The 24,746-nt window shown below is 44.6% G+C and overlaps 1 protein-coding gene across 1 annotated transcript in view; it reads left to right on the top strand.

Annotated features, from left to right (window-relative positions):
* Window positions 1-24,746, top strand: part of AMOT (angiomotin) — a 60,444-nt gene that overhangs the window by 19,343 nt on the left and 16,355 nt on the right. Inside the window, exons 5-8 of the mRNA XM_021686503.1 lie at window positions 4,363-4,843; window positions 9,434-9,578; window positions 10,444-10,536; window positions 13,051-13,196. Coding sequence (XP_021542178.1) covers window positions 4,363-4,843; window positions 9,434-9,578; window positions 10,444-10,536; window positions 13,051-13,196 — 865 coding nt within the window. The remainder of the gene's footprint in view (window positions 1-4,362; window positions 4,844-9,433; window positions 9,579-10,443; window positions 10,537-13,050; window positions 13,197-24,746) is intronic.

The raw sequence follows: 24,746 nt of genomic DNA on the forward strand, positions 1-24,746 counted from the left end.
TCTTGAGCAGAATTTTAATACACAGGTTAGTTATATAGTTTTTTTTTCCCTCTATGGGAGAGGAACAAGGTACTTGATATGCTCGGTGAATAATCAAACCTAAAACGGTCCTCATCGGAAGATGCTCTGTGTGAAGTTTGGGTCTGCATTAGACAAATTCTGGCAATAAAATTTCTTCAGGGCCTGGGGTGAGGGAGTGGCACCTGTTGACAAATTACTGGCAAGGGGAGGTAGTCGAACCGCTTTCCAGAAATGGACTGCTTTTAGGTGGTGACACATTTTTCCTCCTTTATTTCCTTGAACCAACTTGCTAGACACTTTGTGAGTACCTTTCCAAGTAACTGCTGCTAGCACCAATTAGATGACAAAATTCTTAGTTCTTAATCCATAAATTACAGATCAAGAATGAACAGCAAGCTCTTTGAACAAATTGCTGTTCAGAAAACCTTTGTTTGCTTTTAGAGGTGCAGTGAAAGGCTAGAGATTGGCTGTTCGAATTAACAAAATGTTATAAACAATTTTTTTTATTACTTCATCTTCCCTGTGCCCTCCTCCCCACTTGAAAAATAAATATCCCGCATGCCCAGAACTCCAGATGGGAAACAAGGCCAAGCCATCTGAAGAATTAAAAAATTTCTGAATCTTTGTCTTTTTAAGTGCTGAGCCTTTTCTGCGTCTGGGGTTTACACATTTATCAAGTGCTTTTTTAAAAATGAAAACCTTTCTGTTTGTGAAGCAGCCACCTCCTTTCAGTTGTTGAAATCATGCCCAGATCTGAGGTTTCTTGAAATCCTTGTTTAGTGGAATCTAAGGGTGACCTAACGCTGTAGTTCAGAGCAGAGCTGGTTGTGCAAGAGAAGCAATCGAGAATCTGCAGGCCCCTCCAGGATTCACAGATCCACCGTCACAGAGCCTGGGAAAGGCAGTTTCTGTGGGGAGAATAAATTGGGTTCCAGGCTGTTGGTGGCACCTGCTCTGGTGAGAGTGAGCATGTGTGGGTTTGCACACGTGTGGGCTAGGAGTGGTGTGGTGTGTGGGTGTGTGGGGAGGAGGCATGTGTGTGTCTGTGTGTGTGTGTGTGTATGTGACTGAGGAGGGCGGGGGCTCCCAGTGAGGTGGCAGGGTGGAAGGTGCTGTGTCAGCTCCATGGACAGGCTTTTGCTTTCCCTTTGTGTCCTCAGAAGCCGTCTTCGGGAAGGAGTCCCCCCCCCCACCCCCACCCCGGCTTTGGGGAAGGATGCTGATTTTGGTCACTGGTCTCTGCCCTGTGTGTATGCCTCGTCCTCCCCTTTTCCACTGAGCCCCAGGGGCCCAGGTTGTCTTAGGAGAGAGCTGGATGAAGGGAGGGAAGGGGTAGGGAGGCAGGTCAGGGCTTCCACGGGATCATGTGATTCTATTGTCTGCCGGCAACTTGTTGTTCCTGGTTAATATGTCAGCGGGAAGCCATTCACACAGCTGTGCCTTAGAAGCACTTGGGGAGTGTGCTGGCCCAGCTGCCACCTGTATTATTACAGTCCTTACTATTACTCTTGTTATTTCATCCTGAATGTACTTTTGCTTCCTCTGACATCCCCCCCTCCCCCGGCCTCTTCCCCATCCCTGTCATGCCTCAGTCCCCTTCTCTCAGGGGGAACTTCACCGGAGTGTTAATACAGTCCTGTTTTTTTTGTGGTGGGTGGATGCTGGAGCCCAGATGGAGTTCGTTGGCTAGAGGGCTCTCTCTCCTTTTGTGACTGCCCAAGCCTTGCTTCATGTTTGCAAACCTGCCAGGGACGGACTGCCTTGGTTTTCCCAACATCATGGTGCACTGAAATCTGCTTCCTTTTCCAGCCTGGGGAGCCCGAGAGGGGCAGCTACCTTGTCTCCATTATTTCTAAGTAGAGCTCAGAGTCAAGGCCAGAGCCGTTGCTGTCCTGGGCTTATCTGACTCCAGAGACCTCTTTCCGGAGACCTTGTGGTCTCCTCCTTCCCGAGGCCCCTGGGAGGCCATGTACTGTCCAGGGCATGGAGGGGCCTTTCAGCCTCCAGGCAGGAGGGAGGCCAGTGGCCGGTCTGTTTGAGAGAGAGGCCTGGACTGCCGATGGGGCCCAGAGGAGCTGGGGGGAGGAAGCCCACTTCCGAACTGGGCATTCAGTCTTTAAAAGAGAACGCCTCCCAGGCCTGGGGTTTCCAAATCCTGGCAACAAGGATGAAGATTAATTTTGTCATTTTTCCCTTAAATTACGAGAGCTGGATTGGAGAACATGAAATTTAAGCCCCTCTTTTCTGCCCAGGAGATCCAAAAGCCCTAACAAATCCCAGTACATAATATTTTAACTCTAGGGATGTATAAAAATTATAATAGCTCTTACTCAAAGAAGAGGGAGTGCACAGAGTCCATTTTACCCCTAAGGAACCCGAAGATCCATGGTACAGAAAAGGGGAAAGACTCTTCCCCAAATAAATTTATAAATAGCTCCAAGGCTTTTGATAGGACGAGTGTTTTGAGCATTTCCAAAGAAAGGTAATATACGGTAGCAACTTTCCAGGTGTAATAATGGGAACCATGTAAATTCTTCTGTCCACAGATAGGTTGCATTCCCTCTTCAGTATTCAGCAATTACTGATAGTGCCGTATGTATGGAATTGGAAGAACGTCAGTACAACAAGAGCATCGATGGGGCTGAGATACAGAACCCAGGGCTTGAGCAGGTTTGAGGGCTCTGGCAAGCATCTGGGTTATTGGGTATCCATTAGCAAGTGTTTGGAATGACTTTGCAGCCATAAAAAAGCCCTTACAGTGAGGATCTCTTGTAGGGATAGATACGTGAACAATAATGATAACTGAAATGTATGTGGGAGGGATGTGCTTTAGCATCTGGAATGCCAGTTAAAAGTTAATTGCTCCTAGTGATTTGTCCCAGTTCCACCATGAATTTTATGCAATTTAGTGCAAAGATTAAATGGATATCCCATAAGTAAAATCCCTAACAGGGTCAACCTATCTCACTGGGAGGTAGATAAGAGACTCTTTGTAATTACTGTCGAGCTCAAAAATGAGAAGAGCCCAGTATTTTTGTAATTCATTTGTGACCTCAGGAACAAAACAGGCTCATGCAGATTAAGTAACATGAGCAAGGTTACACAGCCAGTAGGCAGTAGAAAAGGTCTCCAAATTCTGTTGGGATCCAAATCCCATGCTCTTAGCCATCTGTCTTCCCTGGATTGAGAAATATCAACTGTAGGACAAGCATCCACAGGATGTGGGAGTATATGAGGTTAGTTGGGCATGGGCTGGGGGATGAACAAGCTTTTCATCTTCAGTGTATACTTACAGATATTCTTGCTGGTAGTGGAGATGGTGGAAGTGATCCATTTACATACTGTCCTTATTTCCCTTAATGGCTAACAGTCCGGTAGTAGGTACAAAAATGGGAGAGCCACATTAAACCATGTACCGAAGTTCTCTTTGTGGAACTTTCTATAAGAAATCGATCTGGGATCTGAACATCATTGTGTGGAAGTCAATGTATTATGGTAGTGGAAGGAGCAGAAAAAGGGAATTTGGACATAGGGGTTCTACCCTGGCACTACCAATAAGTCATTCTGTAATATCTGACAGATTGCTTCCTCTCTCTTGGACTTCAGTTTCCCCGTCTGTCCAGTGACAGAGCGGATTAAATTATTTCTTGAAGGCTTTTCCAGTCCTTACATTTTGTGATTCAGTTCATCAAAAATAGTATGACAGTGTTGCCTGTCATCCGCTCCAAACCTTGGTATCATCGTTGCTAATGGGCCTCATTCAGTTATTAACTGTATCAACAATAATGATTTTGTGTCTCTAACATAATAAGGATCTACACATCCTCCAGTAATGTTTTGTGAATATAGGAATTAAGAGAGTTGCCAATAGCGAGAAGAGGACTGATTTTGACTGCAGTTTGCCATTTCCTTGTGGGCAAGTGGAACACATTTTCTGAATTTGACTCTTTACATGTGCTGACCACATAGAGAATGTCAGAGAAGGTTTCGTTTAAAATAATGACATGAAAATTACCGTCTGGAAGACTCACTTAAAATGCTTACATTTGAGCAAGAAGAGCACAGGTACACGTCACTTAGATTTTCACCAAGCAACCCTGGAGGTCACCTGGTTCCGTCCTCCATGGGATCACACCTCCGTCAGGCACTCACAGGTCAGGCCTGGAAAGGGCTGTGGAGCTCTGTGCCGAGATTTCTGGGTCTAACCCTGCCTGCTGCTCAGTTTGTGGGTCTCCTTGAGGGAGGGGGCACCGGAAGCCCCCTCATCTCACTTTCTCGCGCCCTTGTGCCCCAGTGCCGTGGGAGAAAGCTTAACCTGAGCGTGTAAACCATGTTTTCCAGGCCAGCGCAGGACATCTCATTGCCACTGTCGGCCCGGAGCTCACGGCCTCACAGTCCTACTTCTTCCCTCACGTCTGGGGGTTCCTTGTCCTTGCTGCAGTCTCCGCCAGCCACGAGATTGTCTCCTGCCCAACACCCCTTGGTGCCAAGCCAAGGAGACCACTCAGCTCACCTGCCTAGGCCGCAGCAGCATTTCCTCCCGACCCCGGCTCACCAGAGCGATCATTACCGGCCACCTCAGCCCGGCCTGAGCCCGCCGCAGCCGCACCACCACCACCACCACCAGCAGCCCCAGCCGGGTGAAGCCTATTCAGCTATGCCCCGGGCTCAGCAGTCCTCCGCTTCCTATCAGCCAATGCCAGCGGACCCATTTGCCATTGTTTCCAGAGCCCAGCAGATGGTTGAGATCCTGTCGGATGAGAACCGGAACTTGCGGCAGGAACTGGAAGGATGCTATGAGAAGGTGGCGAGACTGCAGAAGGTGAGGCGTCCGTTTCAGGGTAGCCGAGTCTTCCTTCGATCTCCTCATGTGTTAGGCGCGGGCCTTCTAGATTCTCGTATCTGAAGGTTAGATATGGACCCAACTTTGCAAAAAGCCTTCTGCCTGTCTTTCTAGGAGGAGTCACATTTGACACTTATGTGGGGAGAAAAGACCATATTTGTACAGTTTTCCCAGATACCGTAGCCCTAATGAAAACTTGATTGATTTCGAGTTCTGGAAGGCCGAGAAACTTCCTCATAAGGTCAAGAACACTGGAGATGCCTGTATATGCCCAAAGACCTTGTGTCTTGAGTATATTTTCCCAAATAACTGGATTTGGATCTTAAATGTAAAACCATAATTCCCACAAACATCTCACCACTGAAGTTAGATCGTGCCCTGCCTCATTCTGGGAGGGACTTAGAACACTTTTCCGAGTGGGAGTTCTCATAGGAACTCTTTTTCAACACCTCATCCTTTGCCTCCTCTTTGCTTTGGCTTTTCCCTGCAGCTCACATTCAACATCTGCTGGCTTTCTCTGGTGTGTGTGTTGGGGAAGGGGGGGCAGGAGGGGCTTAGCACCACAGCTGGGTGACAGGTGACAGCCCTAGGCTGAGGAAGTAGAAAAAGCAGTGTATGTCCCATAGAGTTCACATTCTTCCCTGGGCCCCTCCTGTCTCCTCCAGCTGGGACTTTAGCTCTCGAGTGCCCTAAGCTAAGAACCTTAGCTCTTGGCTTCCAGCAGCTGTCGGTGAATAGGGTTATACCTTTGGCAGCCTCTTTGCAGCTTTTGTCATTGTGGAGCTCATGTGGTTTGATCTCCCGACAATGTGAACTGTTCGGGGAGGTGAGGGTGAAGGTGTGGGAGGGAGGGGACATTGCCCGGTTTTGTTCAGCAACTCTGTCCTTAGGAGACACCCAGGAGTGGAAATTTTAGGGGCCCGAATGAAACTGAGAATTTGTAAACACCAGATCTGGGTCCTAAAGTAGAGGAGGGCTTACTGTCAGCCGAGTATTTTTATGTAACAGAAACACCCCCCTCACAGTGTCCCAAAATCTGGGTGGGGTTTGTTGGGGTTCAGTGAGAACTGTTTCTCCCTGGCTTTGCCCCCAATTTTCCATTTTCTGCCTCCTCTCATTTAACTATACGCCAACCCCCGCCCCCCCCAAATCATATCGGTGCAACAAATTAATCCTATTCACGCACTAAAAGCAAACTGGCCCTGTTTGGCTGATTGGGTTTAACTGTTGACACCCCTCCCCAAACTCTCTATTCAGGGTGGCCCCGGCCCCACCTTTGATGCAGTAATCGGGAAGGTGGGTGACAGGGAAGAGGAGCCAAATAGGATTTGTGGCATTGTTGTTTGCTTTTTCCCCAGCGAGGGGCAAGATGCCTCAACCAAGTGTAATTGAGTGCTGGGGGAAGTGAAGGCTGACCCGATGCTGCAGTGGATTAGAGGCCTAAGTGGGGTAGAAGAGGAAAAGGAAAGTGGGAAGAGTATGGGAGATATCAGCTGGTGCTAGAAAAAAATACAGAGGCCCGAGGCTCATGAGGGGAATAATGAGACAGAAACCCACCACCACCTCCCTCTTCCTTGCCCCCACCATCCCCGACCAAACCAGTGGGTCTGCCCTTCTGTGACTTCTTTCCTGGAAGGTCCTGTTGACGGATGTAAAACTCGCCCATTTGGAGTATCTACACGGGGCAGGGCGGGGTGAGGGGGGGGGAAGAGAAAGATTGGTACCAGATCTCGAAATAGTACTCTGAACAACGTGAGTAAAGGGCCTGCCTTCCAGGTGTGGCATTCTGTGGGGAACTGGAAAGCCTTGCCCTCTAAAGGCTGCCCAGTGCAGACTAAGACCAAGCCTGCTCTTTCAAATGGAAATGTTTATTTTCTGTACCCCGCACTTGAATTTCATGCAAAAGCTTGATCAGGCCCAGGCCTTGCAGATCTTGTCTCTAAATGCCATTCACCACCAGTTTTCACCTTCTGTGCTGCTATCTTGGTGCCATCTGCGAGGAGAAAAACATTCTGGAGCCTGCTCTTTTCTGTGGTGTAAGCCTCATTTGTTTGCAGGCAGTCCTGCCTCGGGCATAATTTTGGAGCTGGGGCAAGTGGAATCTGAGTTGTTTGGTAACCCCACCTTTCCCCCAGTATCCCACTGGGGGCCTGATATTTCTCCCCATAAAATACCCTAAGCTTTGTTAAGGAGGATAGTGGGAAACTGAGAAGGAATGCAGAATGGTTGCAGGAGTCAAATTTAATTTGCAAATTGCCTCATAGGCCACGGGGTTTATTTATCTTATACAAATTACATGCAAATATCTCTGTGGTTATTTCATGTGCAATGAAGCTCTACTGGTTACAGAAAGACTCTGGAGTCTAATTTCTTAGTTTCTTCCCGATTTGTGCTGATTTGGGGCAAGACCCGTTCTCTTTGAGGTTTTGTGTGTATGGTTTCTTTTTTTTCCCCCATTTTACAAGATTTGCAGTGGTGTCATAAAACATAACTCCGATCATGAATTTCTGTTCAAAAATCTGTACTGGTTTCCCACTGACTACGGGATAAAGTCCAAATACCTGGCATTTAAGCCCTTTTATGATCTGACTCCAGTCTATCTTTACAGCCAGATCTCACCAGCTTCCCTCCGTGTACCCCACAGTGTCCAGCCAAATGAGACTACTGGTCATTCTGGGAATGCATTCACTCACTCAGAATAGAATACCCTTCCCCTCACCTCTGCTCATTGAAATCTGACCTAGCTTTTAGGATCTGACTCGATATGCCACCGCCTGCCTGAAATTGGTCTCCTCTCCCTTCACCCCAATCAGGAATAACCTTTTCCTTTCCTGCGCTTTTGTAGCACTTACTTCTACTGCTCTGAATAAGGCATCCTTCTCTTTATTCTTTTATTTGATTACATCGAAAGCTCCTTGAAGGGAAACAATAATGTCCTCATTCATACCTACACACCCCACGGGTATTTTATTTTTTACTTTTATTTTCCTTTTTTTTTCTGATTATCTTTTTATAAAATTTTTTTTATGAACATATAATGTATTATTTGTTTCAGGGGTACAGGTCTGTGATTCATCAGTCTTACACAGTTCACAGTGCTCACGATAGTACTTACCCTCCCCAATGTCCATCACCCAGCCACCCCATCCCTCCAACCCGCCTCCACTCCAGCAACCCTCAGTTTGTTTCCTGAGATTAAGTCTCTTATGGTTTGTCTCCCTCTCTGGTTTCGTCTTGTTTCATTTTTCCCTCCCTTCCTCTATGATCCTCTGTCTTATTTCTCTAATTCCTCATATCAGTGAGATCATAGGATACTTGTCGTTCTCTGATTGACTTATTTCGCTTAGCATAATACCTTCTAGTTCCATCCACATCCTTGCAAATGGCAAGATTTCATTTTTTGATGGCTGCATAATATTCCATTGTACATATATCTACCACATCTTCTTTCTCCATTCATCTGTTGATGGACATCTAGGCTCTTTCCATAGTTTGGCTATTGTGAACATTTTAAAGAGCTCTGTAACTATTTGGCCCATGGTGAAGGTTTGTTAGAGTGAATTGAACTACTGCATAAGGGCTGAGGCTTAGAGTTTTTAGGATTCGACTCTGCCACTGACTTGATCTCAGAAAGGTCAATTTCACTTTTCCCTCTGCTACGACGGGGGGAGAGGTGTCCTTGTAAAGGTGGATAGCAGGGCAAATAGAAATAAACATGTGAAAGCCCTTTGGACACTCTGAAATACTGTTATCTACATACTATATACAGTGTCAATAGTACTTTCAAAATTAAGAAAATTCTTTTTTTAAAAAAAGATTTTATTTATCCATTTGACAGAGAGAGACACAGCAAGAGAGGGAACACAAGCAGGGGAGTGGGAGAGGGAGAAGCAGGCCTCCCGCAGAGCAGGGAACCTGATGCAGGGCTCGATCCCAGGACTCTAGGATCATGACCTGAGCCGAAGGCAGATGCCCAATGACTGAGCCACCCAGGCACGCCAAAATTAAGAAAATTCTTACACAGAAATGAAAATCATTTATAACTATACTTATGAAATTTATTCTCTCCTACCACCTTCTCTGAAGGCAGAAACTGTATTTGTTTTTAACCTGAGGGAATCTCATGACCCTGTGAATTAGTTGCTGAGCTGAACGTTGACTTTAGAAATCCTTCTGGGGGGCACTTGGGGGTTCAGTCGGTTAAGCATCCGACTCTTGGTTTCGGCTCAGGTCGTGATCTCAGGGTTCTGGGATTGAGCCCCATGTAGGGCTCCGTGTTCAGTGCAGAGTCTCCTTGAGATTTATTCTCCCTCTCCCTCTGCCCCTCCCCCGACCCTGCCCATGCACTCCAGATCTCTCTCTCAAATAAATAAATCTTTTTTTTTTTTTAAGAAATCCTTCTGGGAAACTTTTCTTATCTGACTGTGTTATGCTGGCCTCCTAGCCATCTGTAAAGCCCTGGGAGAAGCTGTCACTAAGGATTTGCATATATGCTTTCAGACCATCTATCCCATTAAGCTCCTACCATCCCCACTATCTTTCCTGTTTTGTTTTTTTTTTTTTTTTCAGGTGGAGACAGAAATCCAGCGTGTCTCAGAGGCATATGAGAACCTTGTAAAATCATCCTCCAAAAGAGAGGCCCTGGAGAAAGCCATGAGAAACAAGCTTGAGGGTGAAATTCGAAGGATGCATGACTTCAACAGGGATCTGAGAGGTGAGGGAGTCACTTCTGAAGCATTGGCCAAGATGGCGAAGGGAAGGGCTGAGGAGTATACATTGAGGCTCTCAGGGCTTGTCCAGCCCACTAGTATGGCCAGTAAATTGCAGGGCATAGACCGAGCTAGGTTTTGGGGACTGCAACAGAACTTGGTCCCAAGCTTGCTTAATCAGAGTGGGATGAGCTCAGGTGTTAATCAGACAGTATTCCCCCCCGGGACTCCTGGACCCGCCTGGCCTGCCCCACAATCCATGCTGCCTTTCTCCTTTATAGGTTTTGCAGAGGTCTGTCTTTGGGCTGTGCAAGCTTGAGATAGTGATGTCCTCCATTGTTTCTGGGACTCCCTCCTTTTATTTTTACCTTAACACGATAATACTGAAGATGGGGAGAAATGACCACCTTCAACACCTTCAAAACTGATGACCTTGGGGATATTATTTTCTGTCTGGACTTAGATTGTCTTACTGATAAAATGAGACAACTGAACTAGACACTGCCCATGGTCCCCTTCTAGCTTTGATGTTACATGATTTTAAAGACTTCATAATAACTTTGATGCTCTTTTTCCTGGCAAATGAAAGATGTCATATATTCAGGGATAGATTCCTTCATCGGAATTAAGAATTTGGCACTTCGGTTTTGTCAGGGAGGGGTGAAAGTGTTAAGTGCTCACCTCCTCCTTCCCAACCATGGTTTAGTTTTGTTTGGGGCTCCACATTTGTAAATCTATGTCTGTGTCACCTATTCCTGAGTAACAAGAAGAAGCAGGCTTGTTTTGCCCAAGATCAGTATTTAGAGGGCAAACACCATGTGCTTGGAAGTTTGTATATGAGGCCCTGTTGATTGTCTCTGAATTCCACAGAGCGTCTAGAGACTGCCAACAAGCAGCTTGCGGAGAAGGAATATGAGGGATCAGAGGATACCAGAAAAACCATCTCTCAGCTCTTTGCAAAAAGTAAGTCTGAAAGCTCCGGCAGCAGGTATTAATGTGTGGTTGGGAGCCAGATGTGTAAAAAGGTTACACAGTTCTGCATATCCTTCTAGAATAGCTGGGACAGAGCAAATGCCATCTAGGGATTCTTTTTCCTGTTCAAGCATAAAATTGGGATTCTTGTTCTTTTTTCCTTCGAGGCCACGAAGGCTGCTTGCCACATTTAGCCACATCAACATGGCTCCTTCTGTATTAGACCAGAGAAGCCCCTCGAAATCCCTGCTTTTGTCACGGCTAGCTGAAAAGGACCTTAGTGAACATGGGGTCTCTGCATGTTGGAGGGATTTATTGTTGAAGGCTCCATGGGCTGGCTGTGGTAGAGACAGGATTAACATGCGAAATCGATGATTAGCTTTTGGAATACCTAATCGGCACCTGTGGCTCCCTTAGTTAAACACCCTGTATTACATCATATCATTCCATATTGGCTGAGGGCAAAGGGAGCTAGAGGAGGACCACTGCCATGGCCTGAGCTACTGACTCTGGTCACAGAGTTGGAGGATGTGGGGGAGGGCAGAACTACATCTTCCTCATAATAGTGTTTCCTTTGTCTGGAAATACTCTGAGGACCGTGACAATGAACTAATCCTCTTCTTTATCGGTCCCTAATAGACTCCACCCAGCTAGACAATGCCTCATTCTTTCCAATTGCCACAATAAAACCAGCAATAAAAACTCTGCAGTGGGTTGAGCCCATAGGGGGAAACAGATGAACTACCCTCACTCTGCAGATGCCCGTGATTGGTGCTGCCTACCCCCTGCTCCCCTCCCTGCGGCTCCCAGCTGGAGTAGCGCACGGTGGGGACTTGTCAGGCCCCATCTTCACGGGGCCTCCACATGCCTCTTTCAAGTCATTCCATGCAGCTTCCAGTCAGCTTTTACAAGTTTGTTTGATCTTCACTTACAATATCCCCCTCCCTCCCTGGGTTGCTCTGTTGTGCACTGGCCTTAGAAGTGGGGCTTTTTTTCTTCCTCATTTCCCTGAGCCTCCTGTTCCTTTGTCAGTCTGTCTCAGAGGGAAGAATGCAGTTGTTCTGGTGTCCTCAGTACCTGGTGTAAATTGTTGCTTTTGGGGTGTCACGGTGACCCTGGAAGTAGGTTCCCTGGTGGAGAAGGTGGTGGCCCCCCAGGACAAAACGAAACAAAAGAGAAAACGTATGGGTTCTTGCCCCGGATCTGCTAGTTCATACTCCTTCCTCACTGTGTGGCGATGGTATTTCAGGGGTCCTGGGAGCTCAGCTACTGGTTTATAAAATGTGGGAACTTAATAGATAAAAAGTGTATTAACAGCAGGGGGAAAGGCTGTCTCATGGTTCTAGAAGGGAAAAATGGACTCCACTTAGCAAGCAGAGGCGAGGGCATGATTTGTGGCCTCTTAGTTCTTTTTGCCTTTGGACATCGACAGGGTGCTGCGTGGTTGGAACTGTGGCAAGCGGCAAGAAAGCCCTCTTGAAAAGCCTCCCTGGGGAATGTGTTCCACTTACCCTCGAGAGGCCAAACCTAACGCAACCCTAGGAGAAGGCAGTCTGGTTAGAAGGAGTTTAGAACAGCCTGGCCTTAAGTATGGGCTCCGCCGTGTACTCATTTACTAATTGTGAGACCTCGTACAAGTTACTCAAGCCCTCTGGGTCTCTGTCTTTTCATATACAAAATGGAGAAGAGAATAACACTTTTCCTTGCAGGGGAGTCCTTCTGAGGACTAAGTTAGCACAATACTTGGTAGGCAGTAAGTATTCGACAGATGCTCATTTCTTTTCCAAGGTACAGCTGAATAGATAAGTAACATCAGAGTGGGAAGGAAGGCGAGGCTGCCCTATTAAAGTTTCTCTTACAAACTTAAGTATCATGGTCTCCAGAGGAAGGGCACTCTATCTCCAAATGAGAATCAGAACTGCTCCTTTGAGTTTCTGGCATGAGGGCTGTCCTAGGTAAAAGGGGAGGGTCCTAGAAAGGCCGAGGGGATGATTACACGTGTCTTGGTCTTCTGTACCTACAGTGCAATCCTGGACTTATTTCAGTTGGAAAATAATGTTAGTAAAGAGTAGGATTTTGAGTTTTATACATTCTGTGAAATACCATTTTTAGATTGATTTAATATACTGTCACAAGATAATAGGGTAAACTCTGGGGGACTCAGTGGCTCTTTTGTGAATACAAAACCACTTGAAGAAATAAAATTGAAGAGACAAACCTACCTGTTCTTCTGATGTGTGTGTATTCTTTGCATCATACTTTTCATCACACTCTTTACATCTACTTTCACATTGCTTCTGCACAACAACCATTGTTAAGTGACTTCTCTGAATTTACATAGCAAGTTGGTGGCAGAGCCAGCGAGAGAGTCCAGATCTTGGGTGTGCTGGTTCTTTTGGCTGTGTGTTAGACAATGTTTAATAATGGGTATGATTGTCAGTTTTACCCAGGTAAGGTTTTGAGCCAGCCCCAGAATGGCAGTAATGATGATTCATGTCTTGATAGATAAGGAAAGCCAGAGGGAGAAGGAGAAGCTGGAGGCCGAGCTGGCCACTGCCCGTTCTACCAATGAGGACCAACGGCGACACATCGAAATCCGAGACCAGGCCCTGAGCAACGCCCAGGCCAAGGTGGTCAAGCTGGAAGAAGAGGTATGTGTAGTTTCCTTAGGTATATGAGCCTGAGGTGGGGAAGGGCTGGGAAATCAAGGGATCAAGGGCACTGGGGACTCCCCAGTTTGGTGAACTGGCAGCTACACAATCCCCCAATAGGAAGGTACCATCTGCTACTTCTTTTTTTTTTTTTTTAAAGATTTATTTATTTATTTGAGAGCGCAAGAGTGAGAACACAAGCAGAGGGAGGGGCAGAGGGAGAGAGAGAATCCCAAGCAGGCTCCCCGCGGGGCACGCAGCCTGACTCGTGGATCCATCTCACTACCTGAGCCAAAATCATGAGTCGGACACTTAAGTGACTGAGCCCCGCCCTCTGCTACTTCTAGTCATAGCTGCGCTGATGTGAGTGCACTTTGATTTCTTTTCTCTTCTCTGCAAGTTCCTTCCTTTGGTTCCCGAATAGAAAATCACCAAGGTCAAGGAGCAATTTCCATTTGCTCATTCATGTAATAAGCTAGCCACCCCCCTCCAAGTTCTTACTGTGGACCTAGCCCTGCCTTAAGCCTGTGACAGATATATACTTTTTAATTCCTGCCGTTATAGGGCTTTAAAGCTTTTTTTTAAGAAGGGCTAAAAAAATGATTCCAGATATTTTAAAGTACTCCAAGGATCTTAACATCAAAATGGTCCTTGTCTCCCCATACTCAGTGGGAAGTTGGTCCCCTTAGGTAAAAAACTAAACTAAAATAAATGAATCTTGATGGCTATGCCCCTTATCCTAGGATTTATTTTGCAGACTGGTTTTCAAATAGAAGCAGTCTTTTTTTAAAAAAAAAAAAAAAAGATTTTATTTATTTATTTGACAGAGAGACACAGCGAGAGAGGGAACACAAGCAGGGGGAGTGGGAGAGGGAGAAGCAGGCTTCCCGCAGAGCAGGGAGCCCGATGCGGGGCTCGATCCCAGGACCCTGGGATCATGACCTGAGCCGACGGCAGACGCTTAATGACTGAGCCACCCAGGCGCCCCTCAAATAGAAGCAATCTTGAACAGGATGGGACCCAGGGACAATTTATAGTTTGTGGCAGGCCAGGAGCTGTGCCCTGGCTCTTCCTGGCTAGCTTGTGGAATGGAGGTACGTGGTGGGGTGAAATGGTCACTTTTTTGTGTGTGCGACTATAGAGTCTTTCTTTGACAAATACAGGGGCCCCCAAACTATTAAGCGTATGATAAATATGTATCTGATTAGTCTTGATGTAGATGTTACTCGATTGCAACACTGAACTGTGTTCATGTGAAATAGAGGGAATATTGCTGCTGGCCTGTCATTAATTAATCTTGCATACCAGTTGTCATTGTATTGAAATACTACTAAGTCTTCAATGTTTTGTACTTCAGGGAATGGGTGTGTTCCAGCAAAAATTGATGCCAAAGTGTAACTTGGTGAAGAAAATTTCACATCTCACTAACTATTCTAAAATTTGAATTGTTTTAAGAGAAGAAATAGCCTCCATTGTAACACTGGAAGCTTTATAAACTTGAGACCAAAAAAAAAAGTGTTTAGTGACCAAGCCCTCAGCATTGTGGCTTTTGTTTGTATGAGCTGTCTTTCCTACCTTCATTCATTGCCTGCTTCTTCTCCCTCAGTAAGAATGGTTCTATTTCCTAGAGATCTCTTGACTTCCAGATATCCTTTGCTTTTTGGGGTGGGGATTAAAATGCTTGTTGGAGGGGCACCTAGGTGGTTCAGTCAGCTAAGGGTCCAACTCCTGATTTTGGCTCAGGTCATGATCCTCAGGGGTTGTGAGATCGAGCCCTGAGTGGGCTCCACGCTCAGCGGGGAGTCTGCTTGAGATTCTCTCCATTTCCCTCTCCCTCTGGCCCTCCTCCTGCTTGCTCTCTCAAATAAATAAATCTTTAAAAAAAATGCTTGTGGGTTCATACATTTCCAGTAGGTAATGTTGCCTAACCTATGATGTCCTTGACCTGATTTGCTTAATCATTAAACATCAGGTTGCATAAAATCAAGCTAATGTCCAGCTTCATCAGTTGTCTACATCAGAAATACTGCTAAGTTGCTTTATTGAACATGAGGAATACTTGTATATGTCTGGTATCCAGACCTAAGGAGCACACCCTTTAACCTTTTGCTATACTTCATCTATGCTTTTCCTTCCCCTTTTTGTGAGGAAATCACAGAGTAAATTACAGGACAAGGATAAGACTGTGTTCTTTTAGAGAAGGGAAAACTGAGAGACTGGCTGAGAAGTAGCTTGCTGGTGGTCACATGGCAAGTCTTGGGTAAAGCCAGGAATAAAACTGGAATCTCATGACTCTTCATTCCCTAGACCTTGCTGCCTGTCTCCCTGTCTGAATCATCCTTTGGTTCCATTCCCAAAGAGAAAATGTGGGCGCTTGTTCAAATTTAGTAACCCCTGCATCTTTTCATTTAAAAAAAAATGCTTCACCCGTTGGGCCCCTCTTTTTCAACAAGACCGTGAGAAGCTTGTCCAGAGTGATTTGAGATTGGAGTGTAGACACAGCCCTACTGCCCCTCCAGGAAGGGTGCCCATCCGGTAGGAGATAAATGGGGACAAAGACTCTGCAACTCTCTTGGTTTGCTGTGTCCTAGGGCTCAGTGGTAACTGGTTGTTAATCATGAAAATAATATACAATATACATCTAAGGAGAGGATGTTAATTTGTAGTTCCCACTGGGCAGCCCTCACTGCAACAGTTGCCTGAAATATATTTCTGGCTTCTGAGGCTTTTCTGGGCATTCGTTCCAGAGATTTTTAGTCGTTTTCCAGGGCCCTGCCCCCGAAACACATAGATTTACAATTTAAAAAAGAAGTTCTGAAAATTGGGCTAGGATTCAGTCATGGCATCTAGTGTCCAGGTATCTTAAATGAGTTCATCAATTATTGTTAATTTTTTAGTCCTCCTCCCACTTGTACTTCTGCTCAGAGTCTAGTTGTTGGGAGATTTGAGTTGCTGTTGCTAAAGGCGGTGGGATATTTGATGGAGAGAGCGGGCTGGGAGCCTTCTACCCAATGGCATCAAAAGACAGAGGTCATGTAATGTCTCCCAGACTCTCAAGCCCATGTAGGGGCTTGAAACCGTGTCTCAGGAAAAATCCACTGATTCTTCTTTTCTTTTCTGTCTTAGCAGCCTATCAGACCTGGGTTTGCTCCTGGGTGGTGTTTGCCTTATCTCCTTTATAATATTCCAAGGAAAACATTCCTTTTCTTTAGTCCCCAATACAAGAACAGATTATTGAAGTTTTCCTCGTCTGCTGCAACTCAACCCCTATTAGGCTCCTTCTGTCTGGGGTAAAATTTTTAAGTATGAAACATTACAGAAGGTAGCTCTGAACTAAGGAGTCTTCAGTGTTCACAAAATTAGTGAACATCTCCAAATCGAGAAGGGTATTCATGAATAGAAAATGTAGTCCTCTATCTGTTGGGAGATAACTCACATAAAATCGTTTTTGAAGACAGAGGGCTATGTCAGACATTTGCTATGTCTCGTATAAACAGAGAATTTAGTTATGGCTTACAAATGGTACCATGAATTTTCCTTAGAAGTTCTTCCACGGGAAACCTCTGTACTCTACTTAGCAAATGAGAATTAGGGAAACTTTCCCAAATTAAGTCGTTGGTCTAGGGAGTATTTTCTTAGCCTGCTAAGTGCAATGTCAGGTCAATACATTTATCGAGTTATTATGTTGTTTACCTGAAACTGATATAATGTTATATGTCACATATATCTCATTTAAAAAGAAGATGGCCAGGGAAATATTATGACTAGTTTAATAGTCCGAGGACCCTTGCATGCATTTATGTCTTTCTCTGTACAAAGTCCTCATTTAGATGCTCTTCCCAAAATTCATCTCATTTTTCTAATCCCATTAAGTCTCTTGCCCATGATACTCTTCACTGTGCTCTAAGCTCTATACAGAAATGTGCCTCAGGCTTACAGAGAACTTTCTCCCGCAATCATAACTTCTTCCTCTTCCAAGCTCAGCAGAGATTCTCGGAGGGACCCTGCTCTGTTGACATCTGGGGAGGTATCTTGCTGGAAGGGGCTAGTACTTTTACTAAAGGAGAGACCTGGTTTTGTGGTGATTCACTATAATCAGGGTCTTGCCACCAATCTGCAGCCTATGCAGCAAGTAGTAGCCAAGGTAAATGGTGCCTTTCCATCCTTGCCCTTATCTTTCGGGACACGTAGGTCGTGTTGAAGTGGAGGCTCATTAAACTCCAAGTCAAAAGAACTCTGTGTCCCGCAGCAACCGTGGCATTCTCCCATGCAAAGGACCTCCCCCAATCCCCCCCACCCACTACCACTAATTTGACCTCACTGGAGAGTTTCGACAGATGCCTGGCATATCCACTCACAAGGCTCAAGGCAGCCCAGGCTTCTGGCTGGCTACTGTCTTATCATGATCCAGAGCTGAGCCACTGCTTGGGTAATTGTTTCAGGCATGGTGGGAAAAAGGCCCTGGCAGGATCAAAGAGGGAAGATGCTGCGGGTGGGCTGCCTACTGAGCAGAGTGCACTGGACGGGAGAGAGCGGAATGTGGGAGGGCTGACAAAAAAAAGCCAGTGAGCCTCGTTCTTTGGCTTTAGGCTAGAATGACAGCCACAGAGATTCAGGGAAAAGGGGCCCGAGTGTTAACCTTTTCTGAACTGCAGTGGCTGGCGATGATTTAGACATCACAGTGATAACTCTTGAAGGCAGTGAATTTTCCAGTGTCCTTTTGCCACTCCACTCAGTTCTTCAAAACAAAATTCGTATGCTTTCCTCCCATTTCCACCATTATTCTTTTATGGCTGATAGTTTTTCTTATTTCTAATTCCCTTGTCACTTACTTGATTTGTCATTTTGCTTTTGGAGATGGACAGTTTTCTGCTGTCACACTTACCCACACAGTACCATAACTAGTGTATAGTATTATACAGTATTAGAGGAAGATGTGCTAGGCATAGACATTTATGTCTCATCCAAAATCATCTCCACACAAGAGCATATTGTGTGAGTAGGTAAAACTCACACAATAGTTATGATGGATTATAAATGTGGTTGGAAGGTCTGAGGGTACTAATTATGTGCGCATTTAGAGTGTTGATAGGAATTCAGATAAAGTACGTTATCTACCCAGGAATCTTCCAGGGTGTTCTGCTGATGGATTATTGACTTATTTGAAGGGCATTTCATCTAAGGATAACATTCCCCATATTTGTGGCAGCATTTTTTTTTAGAGAGAGCCTGAGGGGGTAGAGAGAGAGAGACAATCTTAAGCAGGCTCCACGCTAGGCCCTTAACCTACTGAGCCACCGAGGCGCCCTGGCAACATATTTTTTTTTTGAAGTAGGTGTTGCTCCACCCAGTATGTTAAGAAATTCTGTCCCCACCCCAAAAAGAGATGGAGTGACCTCTCAGAGCTTGATTTTCTGTTTTTCCTGTGATTTTCACTTTTTAAATTCCCAAGTTGGAAGCCTTGTATAATTTCTTTAGCCTCCTTAACAGAATGAACTCTGTTGTCTTGGTAGCAAGTTTCTAGAGGTGGTTTCTACTCTTCAGTTCTTTTAATATCCACCAGTGGACCACAGCCTCTTGGCAATGGACAGAGGCAGCTTGCTAATACCAGGGTAGTGTTACCAAATTGCTTCAGAAGGAACTCTTACTTGGAGCCAGGGGCTCCTGAGTAAGACTAACTCAGATCACACAGAAATCACTGAAGGGTCAAGGCAGCAACATATGAACTAGTTGTATGAAGGAGAGGACCAAAGAAGGTACACTGGAACTGTGACGTCTGGGACATACTGAGTGGAGTTGTGGCAATGGAAAGGAAGATGAAAATCAAACACAGTGAAGGATGTCCTCTATGGCACTGGACTTAGCTCTGTATAACTAGTTTTAGTGTCTCATAGCCAGTGAAGTGTGTGCCTATGATGGTGTTCGTCCAGCCAGTAATAATAGCCTACCCCCCCCCCACCTATCCATCTGTATATTTTTTATTTATTAAGACTTTACTTTTTCAGAGCAGTTTGAGGTTTCCAGGAAAAGAGAAGGTAAGGTATAGAGATTTTCCATCTACCCCCTGCTCCCACACCTGCATAGCCTCTGCCGTTATCAACACCCCCCACCAGAGAGGTCATATTTGTTACAACTGATGAGCTTATGTTCACACATCAGTGATCTGAAGTCCATAGTTTATATTAGGGTTCACTCTTGGTGTTTTACCCTCTGTGGGTTTGGACAAATGTATAATGACATGTATCTACCATTATGGTATCATATAGAGTATTTCCACTTCCTAAAAATTCTGTGTTCTGCTTATTCATCCCTACCCCCTATGTAATTTTTTTTTAACTTTTTGAGAACATTTCCAAATCTATTATTGTATCTCCCACCATGAACCTTGCACGTTTTGTCTTCTTTTAACCGATTAGGAAATTAAAGTGCGGACAGATTGTGATAAATCTAGGACAAAACCCAGATCTCTTAATTCCAAAATATCCTACCCTATGCTTTGTCCACCAGTGCATACATGGAAAAGGTCAATGATTAAATGACTTCCTTGCAAATGGCTGAGGTAAATGGGTAGCTTTAGGGGCCCTAGAAGTAATTTTGTATATAGCCATCTTTTAAAAAATAAATTTGAAAGACGTCCACAGTTGTTGGAGGGAGGGGAAGGGATGCCATCACGTGGTATTCATTTGCAGGGATCAGATTTTCCTGAGTCAGAAGGGGGTTAAGAGATCTGCCAAATGCTTGGGAATGGGTTCAAATTATTGCAGAAGAGCAATGGAAAAATATGATTGATTGAGCTCGAGAATATTTGCCTTATTCTTCATGGGATTGCCTTTCTGCTGTTCTTCCCACTTTATGATTCCCCTTTAAAAATTTATCTCTGGGGGTGCCTGGGTGGCTCAGTCGTTAAGCGTCTGCCTTCGGCTCAGGTCATGATCCCAGGGTCCCGGGATAGAGGCCCACATCAGGTTCCCTGCTCAGCGGGAAGCCTGTTTCTCTCTCTCCCACTTCCCCTGCTTGTGTTCCCTCTCTCCTATCTCTCTCTCTGTGTCAAATAAATAAATTTAATAAATAAATAAAAAATAAATAAAAATTTATCTCTGATTCACAATGATTTGAAACCCTTGACTTGCCAGACAAAGTAAATACATAGATGAATGTATGTGTTTATTGTTCATATATTTGTAGTGTTATAGCTAAGATATGCTATGCTCATTTTTATTCTTCTATTTGACAGCTAATTAATATTAACTGGTTACCAAGAGGGTAGTGAACAATGAACTAGAACTAGAATCTCAGAGAGATGCAAAGGAGTGGAACGTCCCTGTTCTTATGGGGCTTATGGGATACTGCTCTCCAGTGGGGCAGGGACTTTGTCTTGCTTCCCATTATATCACTACTGCTCTCCGATGTAGAATAGGGTCTGACATATGATAAGCATTCAGTAAATATCTGTTGAATGAATGAATGAATCCACACATGAATAAAATCTTTTACAATGACTGCTAGTAGAGTACACATTATGAGAGGCTTTTGAGAAAAGCAGCAATCAGGGTCAGATAAGATTAGTAAAGGAAAAACTCCTGGAGAGATTAGTGATATGGTGAGGAGGGATGAAAAAATGATCAGACAAAAGAAGAAAGAAAGGAAGAAAGGAAGGAAGGAAGGAAGGAAGGAAGGAAGGAAGGAAGGAAGGAAGAAGTGATCAGATTACTACAAAGATTGAGTATTTGCAGGGTAGGCCTGGTTGAATTTTAAGGCAGTAGGAGGCAGGAACATTTTGATAAAAACATTTTTAAGAGCCATATCTAGGGTGCCTGGGTGGCTCAGTCGTTAAGCGTCTGCCTTCAGCTCAGGTCATGATCCCAGGGTCCTGGGATCGAGTCCCACATCGGGCTCCCTGCTCAGCAGGAAACCTGCTTCTCGATCTCCCACTCCCCCTGCTTGTGTTCCTGCTCTCGCTATCTCTCTCTCTCTGTCAAATAAATAAATAAAATCTTTAAAAAAAAAAAAGAGCCATATCTAGACTGGACAGGGGACAGTGTGAGAGCAGACTGGAGATGAAATGAAAAGCATCAAGTAGCTTGAGATATGGATGAGAGAGAAGAGCTCTGACCTAACGAAGTGAGAGAGGAGGTATACAGGTGCCTTGGATATAGTAGGTACCTAATCAATACTACTGGAATGGATATGCTAGCAGCAGATTGCTTTGTTCTTAAATAAAGCAGTGCCATAATGTACTACTTGAAGAAGTCTATTACAGCCACCATATATAGGATGGACTGATTGTGCGTGTGTGTCTGTGTGTACATGTGCTTATGTGTAGATGGGAGAGGGCAACTGAAAGTAAGGAGATCTGTTAGGTTATTATTATAACTTAGTTGTGAAATTAGGACTTAAAACTGTGTAGGCCAAAGGGGCACCTGGGTGGCACAGTCAGTTGAGCATCTGACTCTTGGTTGCGGCTTGGGTCGTGGTCCCAGGGCCGTAGGATAAAGCCCGGCGTCAGGCTCCATGGTCAGCGTGGAGTCTGCATGAGATTCTCTCTCCCTCTCCTTCTGCCCCTCCCACTCGTGCTCTCTCTCTCTAAAGTAAATAAATAAATCTTTAAAGAAAAAAACTATGTAGGCCATGAAAATATAAGGAAACAAAAGAATATGAGATATGTTAAAATTAACACATAGTAATAGTGAGAGATTGGGTATGGTGGACAGAGGAAGGAGGGAAGAACAATAATTTCAAGATTTTGAGACTGAAAAATAGAGTAAGTGATGATAATGACTGAACTATCAAAAGGATAGCCTTTTGGAGAATGATGAAAGCAGTCTGGGACACATTAAGTGTCCGAGTGAGAAGTCTTGCACTCAGCTAGGGGTCTGTGACTAAAGAGAGCATGATAACATTAAAATGTGAATATAAGCAGTTGTTGAAAGTGTGGCATGAATGAGATCTCCAGTAGTCCTGAAGTGTAGATCAAGGATTCTCGATCTCAATATTATTGGCATTTGGGGCCACATAATTCTTCACTGGTAGTAATAGAGGAGGCTGTCTTGTGCACTGTGGGATGTTTAGCAGTCTACCTGGTTTCTACCTACAAGAAGCTGGTAGCAACCTACCCCTAGCTGTAACAACCAAAAACGTTGCCACACATTGCTGCATGATCCCTGGGGGAGAAATAGCCCCCGGTTAAGAACCATTGGTATAGATGCAAAAGAATAAACTATCGTAGATTAGACCTTTGTGGTATAGCAAGAGGTAGGGATGGGGTTGGAAGGGAAGGTGGGTCTAAAGTATCAAGACAGAAAGTAAGAGTGATTTAAGGAACCATGTTAGGAGAACATAGAATTAAAAAAAAAAAGCAAGGGAAGGGAAGCTTTGACAAGTTTTTGAAAATTGACCTTTGGTAAGAAAACTTGAATGGATAGAATGATTTCCCCTATTCACTGAATATCTGGAGGGAATTTGGTTTAAATGATGGATTTACTTGGCTTCTTGTGGAGGTGCATGGGTACTCGTCTCTAGACCTGAGCCACCACCTTGGCTTTAGAAACTTTTCAAGTGAACTTTCACTTCCATGAATACTGAAGACATAGAAAAACAAATCATCTAGGATCCTATGGAGAGTACACACGTTATATATTCTGTCTTTTACATGTACATACACACAAACTGAGGCACAACTTCTATTTTGTTTTTACCTCCAAGAATGTGCCCATACAGAATTCTAGGATTTCATTTTGCCTCCTATCTTAGTTATTGGTCAGTGTTGGAGGTGAAAAGGGGAAGAGCAGATCCATAAAATACCTGTGAATTGAAAGACTATCAGAGACCATCTGAGACTATCTAGCCTATGTAGCTTTTTTTTTTTTAACTTCTTAAAACCTACTGGTCAGTGGTCCTCTCCTAAGAGAGAGAATGCCACACCCAAAGGCAATGAGGCGTGAAATGCCATGGGGTCCTCAGGAACCTTAAATTATTTAACCATGCTGAAGAGTTAAGTATGAAAGATGATGGAGTGAAGTAATATAGTATAAATGTAGTAATCTTTTTTGGAAATTAAATTTTACGCAGAACCCTAATATATAAAACACATAAAAGAGAAGCCATCTGATACAACGTACCCACCATAGTGGCCTCTGAAGCACTCCACAGAACAGTTTGAAAATCACTCCAGGGTCTGGCATTTTATCTGCAAAGGACCAGATAGTAAATAGTTTCAGCTTTGTAGACCATAGGCCTGCTCAGCTCTGCCAATCTAGCCAGAAGGCATCTATAACCAGTATATACGTGGATGGGGATGAATGGATTTGGCCTGCTGCTGACCAGTTTGCTTGGCTGACTCCTAAAACCCTCCTCATTTTTTTTTTTTTTTGACAGACAGCGAGAGAGGGAACACAAGCAGAGGGAGTGGGAGAGGGAGAAGCAGGCCTCCTGCTGAGCAGAGAGCCTGATGCGGGGCTCAATCCCAGGACCCTGGGATCATGACCTGAGCCGAAGGCAGACGCTTAACGACTGAGCCACCCAGGCGCCCCAACCCTCCTCATTTTTAACAAATGGGGACTCTGAGGCCGAAAACAGGGAAGCAAATTACCATCAGTAGCAGAGCTAGGGCTAGAATCCAAGTCTCCTGGTTACCACTTTGTTCCTTTACCTTTCATTTGTTGTCAAGTAGAAATATCTGATGGTGTGCGTGCGTGCATGTGGTGGGGAATGAGCTCTGCCTATGGCTCTTTCAACAGTATCGTTGACCATAAGTAAAGTATTTATTTCTCATAAAGTGGAGGTGCCCCCAAAATCAGGTCATTTGGAGAAAAGATGGTGTCCTTGCAGCAACTTAGTGCTTGCTTTTAATTGTACCGCCAATGAATGGCCTTGTTCTATAAAGATATCTGAAGCTCTGTCATATGAAGTGTTTGAGGCTTAGTTTTTTTGTGTGGGGGGGGCAAAGGGAGAGAGAGAGAATCTTAATCAGGCTCAGCGCCCAGTGTGGAGCCCAACATGGGGCTCGATCTCACGACCATGAGATCATGACCCCAGCTAAAATCAACAGTCAGATGCTTAACTGACTGAGCCACCCAACTGCCCCAAGGCTTAGTTTTATACGTCTTCCTAGGGGAAAATGGCTGTATTTTTAATGTCTTTAAGTTTTTTTATCTTTAAGTATAGTTGACATATAATATTAGTTGGAGGTGTACAACACAGTGATTCAACAATTATGTACCTGATAAAATGCTCACCATAAGTGTATTACAATATTATTGGCTACATTCTTTATGCCGTGCTTTTCATCCCCATGACTTACTTATTTTATAACTGGAAGTTTGTACCTCTTAATCCCCTTCACCCATTTTGCCCATTCCCCCACTCCTCTCCCCTTTGGCAACTGCCAGTTTGTTCTCTGTATTTATCAATCTGTTTCTCTCTTTGTTGTTATTTGTCTGTTTGGTTTGTCTTAATTAGACACTAATGTGATAATGAGAGATTGAAATAATGAAAACCATATCAAGGCTATCTGGCATGAATGTTCCAAGTTGAAAGGATCAGAGCATGTGT

The sequence above is a fragment of the Neomonachus schauinslandi genome, chromosome X (genome assembly GCF_002201575.2).
Source record: "Neomonachus schauinslandi chromosome X, ASM220157v2, whole genome shotgun sequence".
NCBI classification, from domain to species: Eukaryota; Metazoa; Chordata; class Mammalia; order Carnivora; family Phocidae; genus Neomonachus; species Neomonachus schauinslandi.